The sequence below is a fragment of the Daktulosphaira vitifoliae genome, unplaced genomic scaffold, assembly GCF_025091365.1.
Source record: "Daktulosphaira vitifoliae isolate Bord-2020 unplaced genomic scaffold, ASM2509136v1 Scaffold_5, whole genome shotgun sequence".
In the NCBI taxonomy this organism is placed as follows: Eukaryota; Metazoa; Arthropoda; class Insecta; order Hemiptera; family Phylloxeridae; genus Daktulosphaira; species Daktulosphaira vitifoliae.
The window spans coordinates 5314317-5327700 of record NW_026099576.1 but is presented as its reverse complement, the minus strand read 5'-3'; the positions used below and the strand labels follow the sequence as shown (position 1 = coordinate 5327700).

Sequence of the window (13384 nt, the reverse complement as noted above, 5' to 3'; positions counted from 1 at the left end):
AAAATTATATTTAAAATAATAACTTGATAATATTCTTTTGAGTTTTATTGCGTAAGTTTAAAAGGGATTGAACTTAATATAGCGAGTTTCTTTCTATCATTCCGTGTACGCTGCTTTTATTTGACTTAAATCGTTCAAGTATTCAATAAAAAACGAATAAATTCTTATAAAAACATTACTCTCAAAAGTTTTTAAATTGTCCTCAATTTTATTTCTGTTAAAAATAATTCAAATTTCATTAAGTTGTGTAAACTTTGTTCCAAAAACTCTTTTTCAAATCAATGTGCACATCGAGAAAGAATAGTAATAATACTGATAATTTATTTTGATATACTTTTCTTTTAAATTCGTTCGATATTTTTAGTACAGGGACTGTCATAAAATACATCATGTTTTTTTCATTTAAGACAGCGTTCCGGCCTTTTAACATTACATCAAATTAAAGCTATATAAAGATAATTGATGTAGAGAGCGCTTTTAACAAAGACCTACTGGACCAGTTACCATTATCGCCGTTGAGATCATGACAACTAGTGTCTTGCTTACCTACCGTCTGATGTCCCACCACGGCAAAGCAACGCGTCAATTGCCCACCGTGTCCAACTCACCGTCGTACGTCAGCGTATGAATATTTTCATTACCTTCACAGCAGGCGCCTCCATTTGGCTGTCCAATTGTGCGCCATAATTTTACTATTTGTTGTGCTGCACCCTTGTGCTCAAGCTCTTAAAATTGCCGCGCTCTTACACACCTTCAGTGATTGAACCCTAACCGAAGAAGATTTACCGTCCAAACAGCTTTTCTGCCGTCCCCTGTCGTCCACCATTGCATGCTTTGCACCTACGCGCTACGAGTTCTACACGACCTTTGTGGTTCTTACATTCGGTGCCTACTGGGTTTGTGCTCGTCCTTTGCCGCACACTGCGGAGCCAACAAGTTTTACCACAACAACTCATACGCTATCATCGACTTCATTTATTCAGTGTTGGTTTTCAATGTTATTTATTATTTTGTTTTAGTCGAGTCCGTCTATATTGATCATTGCCGCTTCATTAGTATCTAAAGGCGCTCCCAATACACGCTAAACTACAGTTACTCATTGTATAATCTTAGATAATATAGTTTTTAATTTATTGTCCGAGTGTCATTTTATTGGATGTACAATTAAACAGTATCTATCCAGGTGACCACCACACTTCCCCCCTCATCCACTGGTAAGCGAAAACGGAATTAAGCCAAGACGACAATCTAGTGCGTTGGAAAACTAACCGTCCTATGGTCTAGTTGTATCATACAAAACAGTACTTTAAGTTTAAACAAAATTTGTCTACATATCTTTTCATCTACAAGTAATCGCCAATTAAAAACACGAATCGTAAATAAAAGGCTTGTTAACACACGGTAATAACAAAGAATATTTACATAAAGATGTTTTTGTTTAGACAATATTATTAAATTACAATAACTTAACAACAGTAAATTTATTTAAGCTAATTGATATTTAATTTTTTTGTGAAGTATAAAATAAGTCATTTATAAAAATTTTCGATGTTTTGTTATTTTCATTAATTTCCATTGGCTTTCATATTTATTTGGATGAAACAGGAAGGTTCAATTCTAATCACAAAAAACTTCAAGTTAGACATTCAACAAATTACATATAATTATGATGAACTATTTTACCTTGATTATCAACAAAGTTTATTTCTGACAACTTTTTATTTTTTGATTGATTTTCTATTTCTAGAATAAAACAATGTAACATAAATTATAATAAAGTAGTTATTTTAATAGGGAATGTTTAAAGTTCATGAATTTAATAACTACTTTAACATGTAATATATATTGCCATAAGAAGAACCCTTGGCAAAGGCAAAGAGAAAGGTAAGGGTTCAAACTACTTATTACGTATTTTTTTGAAATCTTATCAAGTGAATAATGAATGGGTTGACGATTATGTATTCAAACTACCTCCAACATATTATCTATACCTTAGTCATTAGCGCAATTCAGTCATAATTTTTATCCATTTTTATTTACTTTTATAAACATTTTTTTTGCATAACATTCTAAAGTTTCAAAAATATATATAAATATTTCGACATACTGAAGCAAAGGAAAATTAATCACATCTTGTCATATCTTTAAACTAAGATTATCTCATTTACTATACAGAAAGATTGTTGAATTATGACTCTTGCAATATCTTTTTAAAAGTATAAAACAAAAAATCATATTTTCTTTTAGTAGTTTATAATATCTTAGTCTTATGATTTACAAAAATAATTTTGTTCCTTTCAACCGCTTCTTAAAATTTTGTTATATTTCATTTTTTTTTTAATGTAACTATATGTAAAATTATTAAAAACACATTATAATTTTATTTTTAGATGTTAATAATATCTTATACTCCAATATTTTAAAAAAATGTGTTCTCTCCCATCTCTATTATCTAAAGTAGTATAAAATTAATTTTTTTAAATGGAAACATATATGTTTAATTATCTTAAAAATAAGAATGATCTCAATAACAACTTTTATACCAGTATTTTAAATAACATTAGCATTTTAATACATTTTAATAGAGTTGTAATGCGGTTCATAAACGCCTTAAAATAAAATTAAACAGATCCGCGCTTCAGTCCAGTTTATATTATAAAATTTTAATAATTTTCCAAGTACTGATCTAAAAGTTGTTATGTTAACCATTTAAAATGATTTAATATTTTTATTATACTAGTATTGTTCATAATACTAATAAGCCGTAAACACCATCTATACTGAAATAATTAACCTCGTTTATTCAATTACAGCTATCTGTTTTGGACGTGGAACGTTTTTCCATTAAAACAATATTCACAGGCCTAACCTTCCAAAGTGCTTATAACAGTATCAATACTCTCGAAAATAACAATAGAAATATAAAATTTGAAAGAACGAATAACTAGCGAAGGTTTTTTTTAATATTTAAATCTATTCGAATTTAAATACTATTGACCTAATTGTTAACTAGTAAACAAATCAACATTTAAAAACAGTTATGAAAATTTTAATTAAGCTGTCCTCTCTATTATCGATACTTAGCAATATTACTGTAATTAGCATTATTTTACCTTTTTCTATGAGATTAATAAATTCTGGTATTTCTTCAGTTTTAATTTTATAAAACATATCTGAAATAAATAAAGTTACAAATGTTTCTGTCAAGGATATTTTCAAATTATTAGTAGTGTTTATATAGATTTCTAATAATCTAGTAATATTTTAATAAATTTACAATTTCTTAATTATATTATGAGGGACGGTAACGCGGCAGTGTTTGACGCGCACTGCTTCGGGTTCGAAACTCGGTCACGGACAGCTTCATTTGCCGAATGACAAATCAGTTCGGTATTCGGAGTCACCATCCCTCTCTCCAACTAACCACCCGTCCCAGAGTATAAATTGTTAAGAAACCTCCTCCTCCTCCTTTGGGGAGGCCGCTATGGCCCTTAATTGGCTGATAAAGCGATAAAAAAAAAATTATATTATGAAAAAACTAATAAATTTTGCCAAACAAAGTAAAGAAAGTAGTGATTAATGATTTTGACATTTTTGTCCCATAAGGGAATTCTCAAGGATATTTACACAAATAAAACATAAAGCGATACAATATTAACAGTTTTATTAAAATTACTTACCTGGTTTAAAAAAGTCTATTAGTTCTTTAGTGCCTCGTGATTCAACCTCAAATTTTAAACCAAAACAAGCTGTTGAAAAAAAATTGTGTTTATAAAAAATTTCATTCTCATTCAAAATTACCATTAATGATGAAAAAATAACCTTGAACATATTTTTTTATTTATTTTCATAAAAACATCATTTGCCAGAACAAAATCTTTAAATGTTCGGTTGAAAAATAAATAATGTGTTGTAATTATAAGTTACTAAAGGAGTTTATATGAGTTTGTTGCTCACTAAAACAAAATTTATTTCTACATGAACTTTGGTTTGTGAAAGTCACTAAACAAAACTTGCATATAATTCAATTTCCTAGAAATCATCATGAAAAAAACGGCATATAGTTATTTGTGGATGACACGGATAAATTCTAATGTCTTGGAACCGGTAGTATGGGATTACGCAAAAAAGTGAAATCACGTATTAAAGCGCCGCTGCCGTCTAGACTGTTATATATTAAACCACAGAACAGTGACACTATAAATATATTGTTGGTAATAATCTAATTAACGAGCGTATTGATATTAATAGCAACTTAAGTTAATTTTCAACTACTTATGTTGAAAGACAGTCGAAAAAGACATAAGAGATAATTTGCCCAAAGGCGGGGTACCAAAACGCGTGAATGCACTTAAGACGTCGTCAGAGACCGGAGAGCGCGTCTCAGTAGATAGACTTTGCACTTTATCTATGTAGCCATTGAAGTCCAATCAGATCGCGTTGTAACAAGGCGGCTGATGAAAGAGAAGAGGCAAAATAATCGCAAAATATACGGTACCGTGTCAAGGAGAAAAGGCCACATTTTGATGACCCAGTGAGATATTTAAGTACAGCGGAAGAGTTTCAATTCTAAACAATAAAAATTGTTTTACCTATTACTATTAGTATGAATTCGAATAACGTACAATTACTGTACGGACACTCTCGTATCTGTTGCCTTAGGAGACATATAATACTATACACAATAACCGGTACCTGTAAGATAAATTTAAAAAGTTATATCTCACTAATACCTATTTCTGCGCTTTGATGTTTTGTAGGTATAAACATTGTTCGAGTATTAGAATTATAATTAAATCCAAGTTTGAAATATTTTTCTGAGGAAATTGATTTCATTGTCATGTAAAGTTTTACGTTTAGAAAATCATGGAACTGAAGTTCTTCTATTTTTTCATTAATTTTTTTATACTCGTTATTCCAATCTTCCCATAATAAATCTAAATCGCATGACGCTAAACAACAGAATGTATCTATATAGGCATTAATATTTCTGTAAATGTCTTTTGCAAACGCATCTATAATTACTAGTGTACGTAAATTTTTTAGTGGTTCATCTATTGAACCATGAATGTCATCCAACGTTTTTTGAACTTTTGATAGTTTTAACAACAAATTATTAATAAAAAAATCATTATCCTGAACTTTTTTCGATGGACGTAAATGTAAAATATTCATCATGAACAATGATCCACCTATTAATTTAGCTATTATTTTTATACGTTTTATTAATTTCACAAGATTTATTATGCAATGATACTTTATTGGTTCATTATCTTCTTTATCAGTTAAGTTTTCACAATAATCACAATATTGTTGGAAAACAAAAAAAATCATACGTAAATCTTTAGCATAAGAACATGAAAGAATTACCAATGCAATTCTTACTCTACTATTGCAATTGGTTATATTTAAATCAGATAATTCAAAAGTTTTTTCTAATAAATACTCATCTTGTCTATAGATAACTTTTTGTACGTCATGTAAATTTTTCCATCCTGGATTTCTTAAAAGACTTATGAATATATTCGTTTTTTTCCTAAGATTCCTTTCTGCTTTAATGAGCAATATGATATAAACAATAAATAAATAAATTTTAGGAAGTGTCAATACCATTTTTAAGAATTATTAATAATTATATATTAGTGGAATAACACAGATAATAATTTGAAATGCATAAAAGACACTACTAAAAATGTTGAATTGACACTACTGTTAATGTTATGTTTACAGAGTTGGTGGCAAAAAAATGTAGTCTTCATGCTTGTATCTCATGAAACAATAAAGTTATTATACAGTGTGAATAATCAAGAATATTATTCCCCAATTTTCGTTAAATAATTATATAGTCACAAAATGTACAATTTAATATCATAATTATGAATATAATATCAACCTATTATTTTTTTACTATTCCATGAAGAATAATCTAAACATTATTTTGACTAATTATATAATAACTATAATAATTATAAATTATTACACAACTATATTTATGTATGTATAATATTACCTTTTTAATTTTAAGATTTAGAAAAAATGATGTTGACGTGGATTTTTTTTTTTAGAAAAATATTGGGATTGTAATTTTAGTAAATCACACAGTATATTATAAATTTAAAAGAAAGTTAATATAAAAATGTTAGATTTTTATAAGTAATTAAAATACTGATATAATAAGTGTAGGAGGTATAAGGCCATATTTTAAATTGTTTAATTCTTCTGAATTATTAGTTCAAATGTTGTTTGGACTAATATAACATAAATACTACTATAATAAAACAACCAGTCATAATTGCATTTTTATCTAATTAATGAGGTAGGTATTTAATTTTGCTATTATTTAAAAAAATAATGTTGCCACCCTTATAAGTTATAAGGGAAGAATATAAAAATACTCTATGATTTAATAAACTGAGAGAAGTGTATATTTAAAAAAATAAAAACTTTCAATATTATTTTCATTTTATAAATAAAATAATAGTTGATGATATAAATAATCCTTCTGTATATATTAATTTATATTTTAATAGCTAGGTAAAAATAATGTTCATTTATAAAATATTAGTTAAATCGGAGATTTTATTAGTTTTTAAGTATAATCTATTACATTTCTCACACACATATATTTAGAAATCTGTTTTTATTTATGAGATATTAATATAAATAGTTTTAAAAAATATTTACAGTAAAATTATTATTTAGTAATGTTTTGTATAAATATATATTAAAAGAGACTATTTCAATCTTTAAAATTATCAGTGTTCTTAGAATACTATGGAAAATTTAAATGTGATTTGATCAAAAAAAATTTTTCCTCAAATTAACTTATCAAATAATTCATAAAATCCATCAATTTGTAAAGCAAAATTAATTAACAAATAGTAAAAATACATTAAAGGCAATACTTAAATCACTTTAGTTTTAACATAATAAAATATTTTACATATTTATATTTTATTTTATGGTTAAAATTAATTAATAAATAATATTATCTAAAAAAATAGTAAAATTACTTGCTAACAATTAATGGAATAAATTTGATAAATTACTTAATAGTTTCTTTTAGTTCAAATTTTTCTCTATTTTTCAATAATAATATATTATTAAAATTTTTAAAAAGAAAGTGTCACCTTTATTTTTTATTGGTTACATAAATATATTCAACTAGCTTATAATAAAAAATTATCTAACAAAGAAAATACTGATTAGATATCCTTTACACTTATTTCAACTATACCACATCCTCACTGTGCTGTCAATCTACTGTGCTTGTTTCTTATAGCTAATATATGAAGNAATTGTTATTTTCAAATTCATATTATAGGCAAATGAAATTGTGTGGCTTTACTTCATAAACAAAGTGTTAGATTTAATAGACACTGTAAGTATACAATCATTTATAGCAGTTTACATACGTTTATTTAATTAAAACTATTTAAAGGTTTTTTTTGTGTCTGTTACCACTATTTCTCAGCTCTCGCCGAACCGATTTCTTTTAATGATATGTCAAAAGATCACAAATCGTATCTAGTCGAAGACATTATCCTCAAAAGTTGAAAAAAATTCCCTCATTCCCCGTAAATGGGAGAAACGTCCAAAAAAATTATAAATTTAAAAATCGCTAATTTTCGAAATTTTTTCCATTTTTTTTACTTAAAATTACTATAACTTTTTTAAAAATGACCAAATCAATATAAGTTTTTTTTATATAGATGCATGATATCATTATCTTTCATTTGGCATATTTTTTTTTTATGTCTGACCCTTTACCTGACCACAGAGGGGGATTTAAATGACAACATTTTCACAAAAAATAATTTTTTCAACTTGACTTTTGAAAATGTTCCGGAAAGTCTGACACTTTTATATATATCTTAAATTAAAGCTAATGTAATATACTTTATTATGGTAAAAAAAAATTTCGGACTTTATTTTGTCAGATATCATTATACTTGATCCAACTATGTCACGTCACTACTCTGCCGCGTGCCCCCTGTGTTGGGGTTTTTTTAATTCATCCTTTATGCCTTATAAGGGTGTCAACTTAATTTTTTAATTGCAACATACATATTTAAGTAGTTCATAAAAAAAAAGATAATTATTAGAAACTATACATTTTAGTATAGTTAGATATAAATTAGAGTGGGTATCTGATTTTAGAATATATTGCGGTGAATATACTCAAAAGTAGTAATTCAAAATTGATAAATTTTGAGTTATTTGTTTATACATGTTTTTTTGTGATAAAAATGTACAACACCTTTACGATAAAATAGCGTATTATGTCATATCTACAAAATTAAGTATAATATTAAAATTAAAATCGACGTATAGATAATTTAATTTTCAATTTTTTAAATTAATGTTACATTTTTCAGCTGTTTTCCAAATTGTTTTAACAAAACTATATATCCATAAAAATGAATAAATTCTTTAAAGCGATAAAAAAAATTCTGTATTGGGTATAAATATAGATACTATAAGTATTTTAATAAATTTGACAATATGAATATGATAAAAATGAATGATTATAAAAATTGGATCTAAACAATATTTAAATTTAATGTAAAATCATAAAAAATACATCTGACTAGACTTATAGATATATTTCAGAATTTTTATATTTACTTTAATATACTTAAGAACACATTTCTTTTTACGTACACCGTTTAAGTATTAACAATGATTAGATTTTTTTCTGTCTATCACTTCGTGCACGTAGCTTCTATTAGACTCATATCATTCAATTATTCATGGAAAAAAATAAATCAAGATATTTTCTTCCAAAATTTAATAAAGTTTCCTTAATTTTTTAACAAGTCGTATTATCTCAACATTTGTTTATTTTGAAATTTTATTAAATAAAATATTTAGTCTAAAAGTAAACTATGTTAAATATAAATTAATTTGCACGAAATTTAGTATAGTATAAATAGAATAGAATAGTAAAAATGTATGTTCTTTGATATGATATTTTTTTAATCCTTCAAATACCTCAACTAAAGAGGAAATTATAACACATCGCTGACCTATATCTAAATAAAAATTGTTTAGTTCCAAATATGTGAAAAAAGTTTAACATATATTTCTGTCAGATATAAATATTTGAATTAAAATTAAATATTTTTTGAGTTATGAAAAATTTGATCTAGGGACAAGGAGTTTCATAAATATACTATGTTATTTGCAATTTTTTTATTAATATTGATAAAAAATAAAATAAATAATACGCTAATGATGATAATATTGTTACTAAAGTCTCTGTTCGTGAAGAAAGATACGTAAGCTGTAGGATGCCATAACAAAAAAGAGCGTTCAACGCCCTCATGTTATGACGCAGTACAGGAAAGAGCTCAAAACGGACTTGACTCGCGTGGTAATTCGGTGGCTACTGAAGTTTTATTATCATAGAAAGACTTTGTAATTACTTTGACCTCTGATGTGTTGTGGGTGTTTTTTTTACCTATGTTTTGTTATGGGTTATTTTTGAATAATTAAAATATTAACTCAGATCTAAATAATTCAATAGAAGAATCTTTTTAAATACCATAGATTCATAAAAATGATTTATAAAATGATAAATGGAAAAATAATGATTATAATAAAAGGGATAAAGCTTTTCTCATAAATTAACAGTTCAGAGTAATTTGTAAGTTACTCATTACATATTAACCTAACCACTACTCTTATTTAAGTACTTATAAAAGTTCTTATTTAATGATGTTAATTTCAAACTTCACGTTTGAAACAAAAAATTGTTATGATGAACTCTTGAATTTTAATACTAAAATTTTATTTAAAATTAACTCAAATTGAACATAAAAACAGGTTAAACGTGTTATAATGGATCAAAAATTTGCACATTAAAAACTAAACCTAATTACTATCTAAATATCTAATTATTTTTTATTCTTTAATAAAAATGTATAAATATGTTATTTATAAAAAATCGAAAAATGGTGTATTTTCATTAATATCCATTGGCGTGCATATATCTTCTGATGAAGCAGAATGGTTCAACCCTGACCGCAAAAAAATTTTAAATTAGTATATATCATAATTTACAAAATACATAATCTTATAATTAAATATTTTATCTAGATTAAGAAAATTTCTTGATTCGGTGAACTCTTCAGGTTTATGTTGATTTTCTATTTCTAGATTAATATAATACAATAATATATATAATGTTATAGTTATTTTAATAGAAAATTTATTGAATTATTAAGAATTTGTACAATTATTATCAAAGGCACAATCCTAAAGCGCGTAGTTAAGAATGACGGTATTACAATAAATGTACTTCCCTCAAAATTCCCTAGTATTAAATACTATTTGTAATGCACGTATTATATTTAAGAGTATTATTTTTGATTAAATTTAAATAAGTATTCATTATATATTCAGAGAAGTATTCTACGAAAATATATGAAATCATATAACCTGTCTTTCAATTCAGTTTTTATAAAAGTATTAATAACATCCAAAATACTGAATAAAAAGTTGTGTAAGTTTGAGCATTTTAAGTAAGAGAAAATGTTGAGGATTTCAATGATCAAATAATAAATCTTTTTATTTGAAATCAAATTTCATACGTAGTAAGTAGAGAATTTTTTTGACGTCTAAAGAAGATTTAAAATTTAAAATTTAAAATTAGTATATATCTTAATTTACAAATTACATTAACTTATGATGGAATGTTTTACCTAGATTAAGACAATTGTTTGATTCTGGTAACTCTTCAGTTTTATGTTGATTTTCTATTTCTAGATTAATATAATGCAAAAATATATATAATATAATAGTTATTTTAATACTGGATTTATCAAATTATTATGAATTTTTATTAATTAAACTGAACTATTATTGTTACTTATCAATATTACAGTTAATAACATTTTACCTTTTACAATTAAATCAGTAAAATTCTGTATTTCATTAGGTTTTGTTTCGTATAATATTTCTGGAATAAATAAAAAAAAAAATATTTTTGTCAGGAATTTTTTCAGATTATTAGTAGTGTTCATATGAAGTCGTTTTATTAATATTTAAATAAATTTCAAATATTTTATATTGCACAATAAAAAAAAATGTGTTTAATATAGTATTAATTAAGATTTTTGACCATTTTTTTCCCCTTATGATGGCTTGAGAAATGATTTCTCATAAGATTTATTTAAACTTATTTAATTTCAGGTTGGATTATATTATAATAGTATTAATAAAATTACTTACCTGGTTTAAAAAAGTCAAAAAGTTCTTTTCTGTCTTGTGATTTATCCACATGCATTAAATCAAGCCAAGCTATTGATAAAAAAAATTGTATTCATTTAAAAATTAGTGAAATTCTATTTTAAATTCCATAACTCACTTACTAAATGTTGTCTTTTGGACATTTTTCTATGAAATTTTTAAAATATCACAAAAAATTATGAAAAAAAAAAAATAATTTAGTTCATAGATGGTTTTTTGATTTTTTTTTGCACAAATATAAAAAAATAAAATATTGACCAAAAATATTTATAGAACTTTAAATTTTGCATATAACGATGTTATCAGACAATTATTTCATATGAAATTTTTTCAAATTTTGTAATAATTTATCAAAGAAAAATGCTCAAATTATAAGTAAATAATTTTGGAATGCTAGATTAAATTTTATCCCAATATTGGATTCTAGTACCCTTCCAGCACTTTGGTAATGTCCTGAAATGCAAGTTCACGCCCTCGAACCTACAAAGGAAAATAACTCTCGCCCAACTCAACCTATTTAAACACTGTAGATTGAAGAATACAATACTATGTTTGTAATATCTATGGGTCACTAAACTATGTTAGGCCAAGTCTGAACCTCTACATATATTTAGATGATGCAGTATTAATCTGTTAATTTTAATTAAAATTAAAATAGTTATAAAAAATAATATTGATATGTACCTATATCTATTGTAGGTATGTACATTTTTCGAGTATTTGGGTCATAATTAAATCCAAGATTTAAATATTTTTCAGAAGAAATTGATTTCATTTTCAAATATAGTTTTACGCTTAGGAAGTCATGGAATTGAAGTTTTTCTATTTTTTTATTAATTTTTTTATACTCTTTATTCCAATCTTGCCATAATGAATCTAAATCGTGAGATACCAATTTACAATATAAATTTATATGAATATTTATTTTATTCTTAATGTCTATTATAAATTCATCAATAATTTGAAGTGAACGTAGATTTTTTATTGAATCTGTTCTTGAAAGAGAATTTATTTCTAAAGCTTTTTGAACTTCTTCTAGTTTTGTCAATATATAACTAAAAACAATTTCATACTTTTTATTTGATATCGATGGGTATCTATGTAAAGAATCTAACATGATTAATGTTCCTCTTATTAGTATAGCTATTGGTTTTAAACGTTTTATTAATTTCAGAAGTTCTATTAAACAATGGAATTTAACTGCTGTATTATTTTTTCCAGTAATGTTTTCACAATAGTCACAAAATTTTTCGACAATAAAAAAAATAATTTTCAAATCATTAGCATACGAACAAGTGAGTATTAGAAATGCACTTGTTATTTTACTATTGCTATTCTGTATATTTATTGTAGAAGATACAAATGTACTTTCTAATAAATACTCTTTTTGTCTGAAGACAGCATTTTTTACGTCATTTAAATTTTTCCAACCAGGATTTTTAAATAGACTTATTAATATATCTGTTTTTTTCTTTTGATTACAATCTGCATTAATGAACAATATAACATAAAACATAAATAAATAAAGTTTAGGTAAAATAAATGATAACATTTTTAAGAATTATAAATAATTATATAATATGTTAGTAGAATAACACCTCTAATAATTGAAAATGCATAAAAGTCACTACTTAAATTTTAAATTGGCACTGCTATTAAAGTCGTCCGTTCTAAATAGGTCACATAAAAATAGTGTATTTGAATAACTCATTATAAGAAACATTAAAATTATTATACAGTTTGATTTATTAATACATTCTCGTTTTTCATATAATGAAATATTCATAAAAATTTTAAAAATATAATTCAATTTTTAGCTTCAATGTAAATCTAAGAAAGTATTAATATTACTACGAATTTTTTTTTATGTCTGTTACCACTTTTTCTCAGCACTCGTCGGACCGATTTCTTTCAACGATATGTCAAAAAAACATATCTAATCGAAGACATTACCCAAAAAATAGAAAAAATTTCCCTCGTTCCTCGCAAATGAAGGATACCCTTTGTTTGATAGAGAACGCCTATAGCAAAGACCTAGTGGATCAGTTGTCATAAACAGCGTTGATTATATTATATTGTGAGACAGCTGATCTTTAGTTTCTTTGCTTTACTCACTCCATTGCCCATTCAG

General features: G+C 25.2%; 1 protein-coding gene across 1 annotated transcript; it reads right to left on the bottom strand.

The window, feature by feature from the left end:
• Nucleotides 1-1480: 1480 nt before the first annotated feature.
• Nucleotides 1481-5724, bottom strand: LOC126906890 (uncharacterized). Its single transcript, XM_050687813.1, has 5 exons — nucleotides 4734-5724; nucleotides 3681-3749; nucleotides 3114-3173; nucleotides 1684-1743; nucleotides 1481-1617 (listed from the first exon to the last, which is right to left on the bottom strand). Exons 1-5 carry the CDS (start codon nucleotides 5611-5613, stop codon nucleotides 1589-1591), a joined length of 1098 nt encoding a protein of 365 aa, XP_050543770.1. The 5' UTR covers nucleotides 5614-5724; the 3' UTR covers nucleotides 1481-1588.
• Between the last annotated feature and the right edge of the window lie 7660 nt (nucleotides 5725-13384).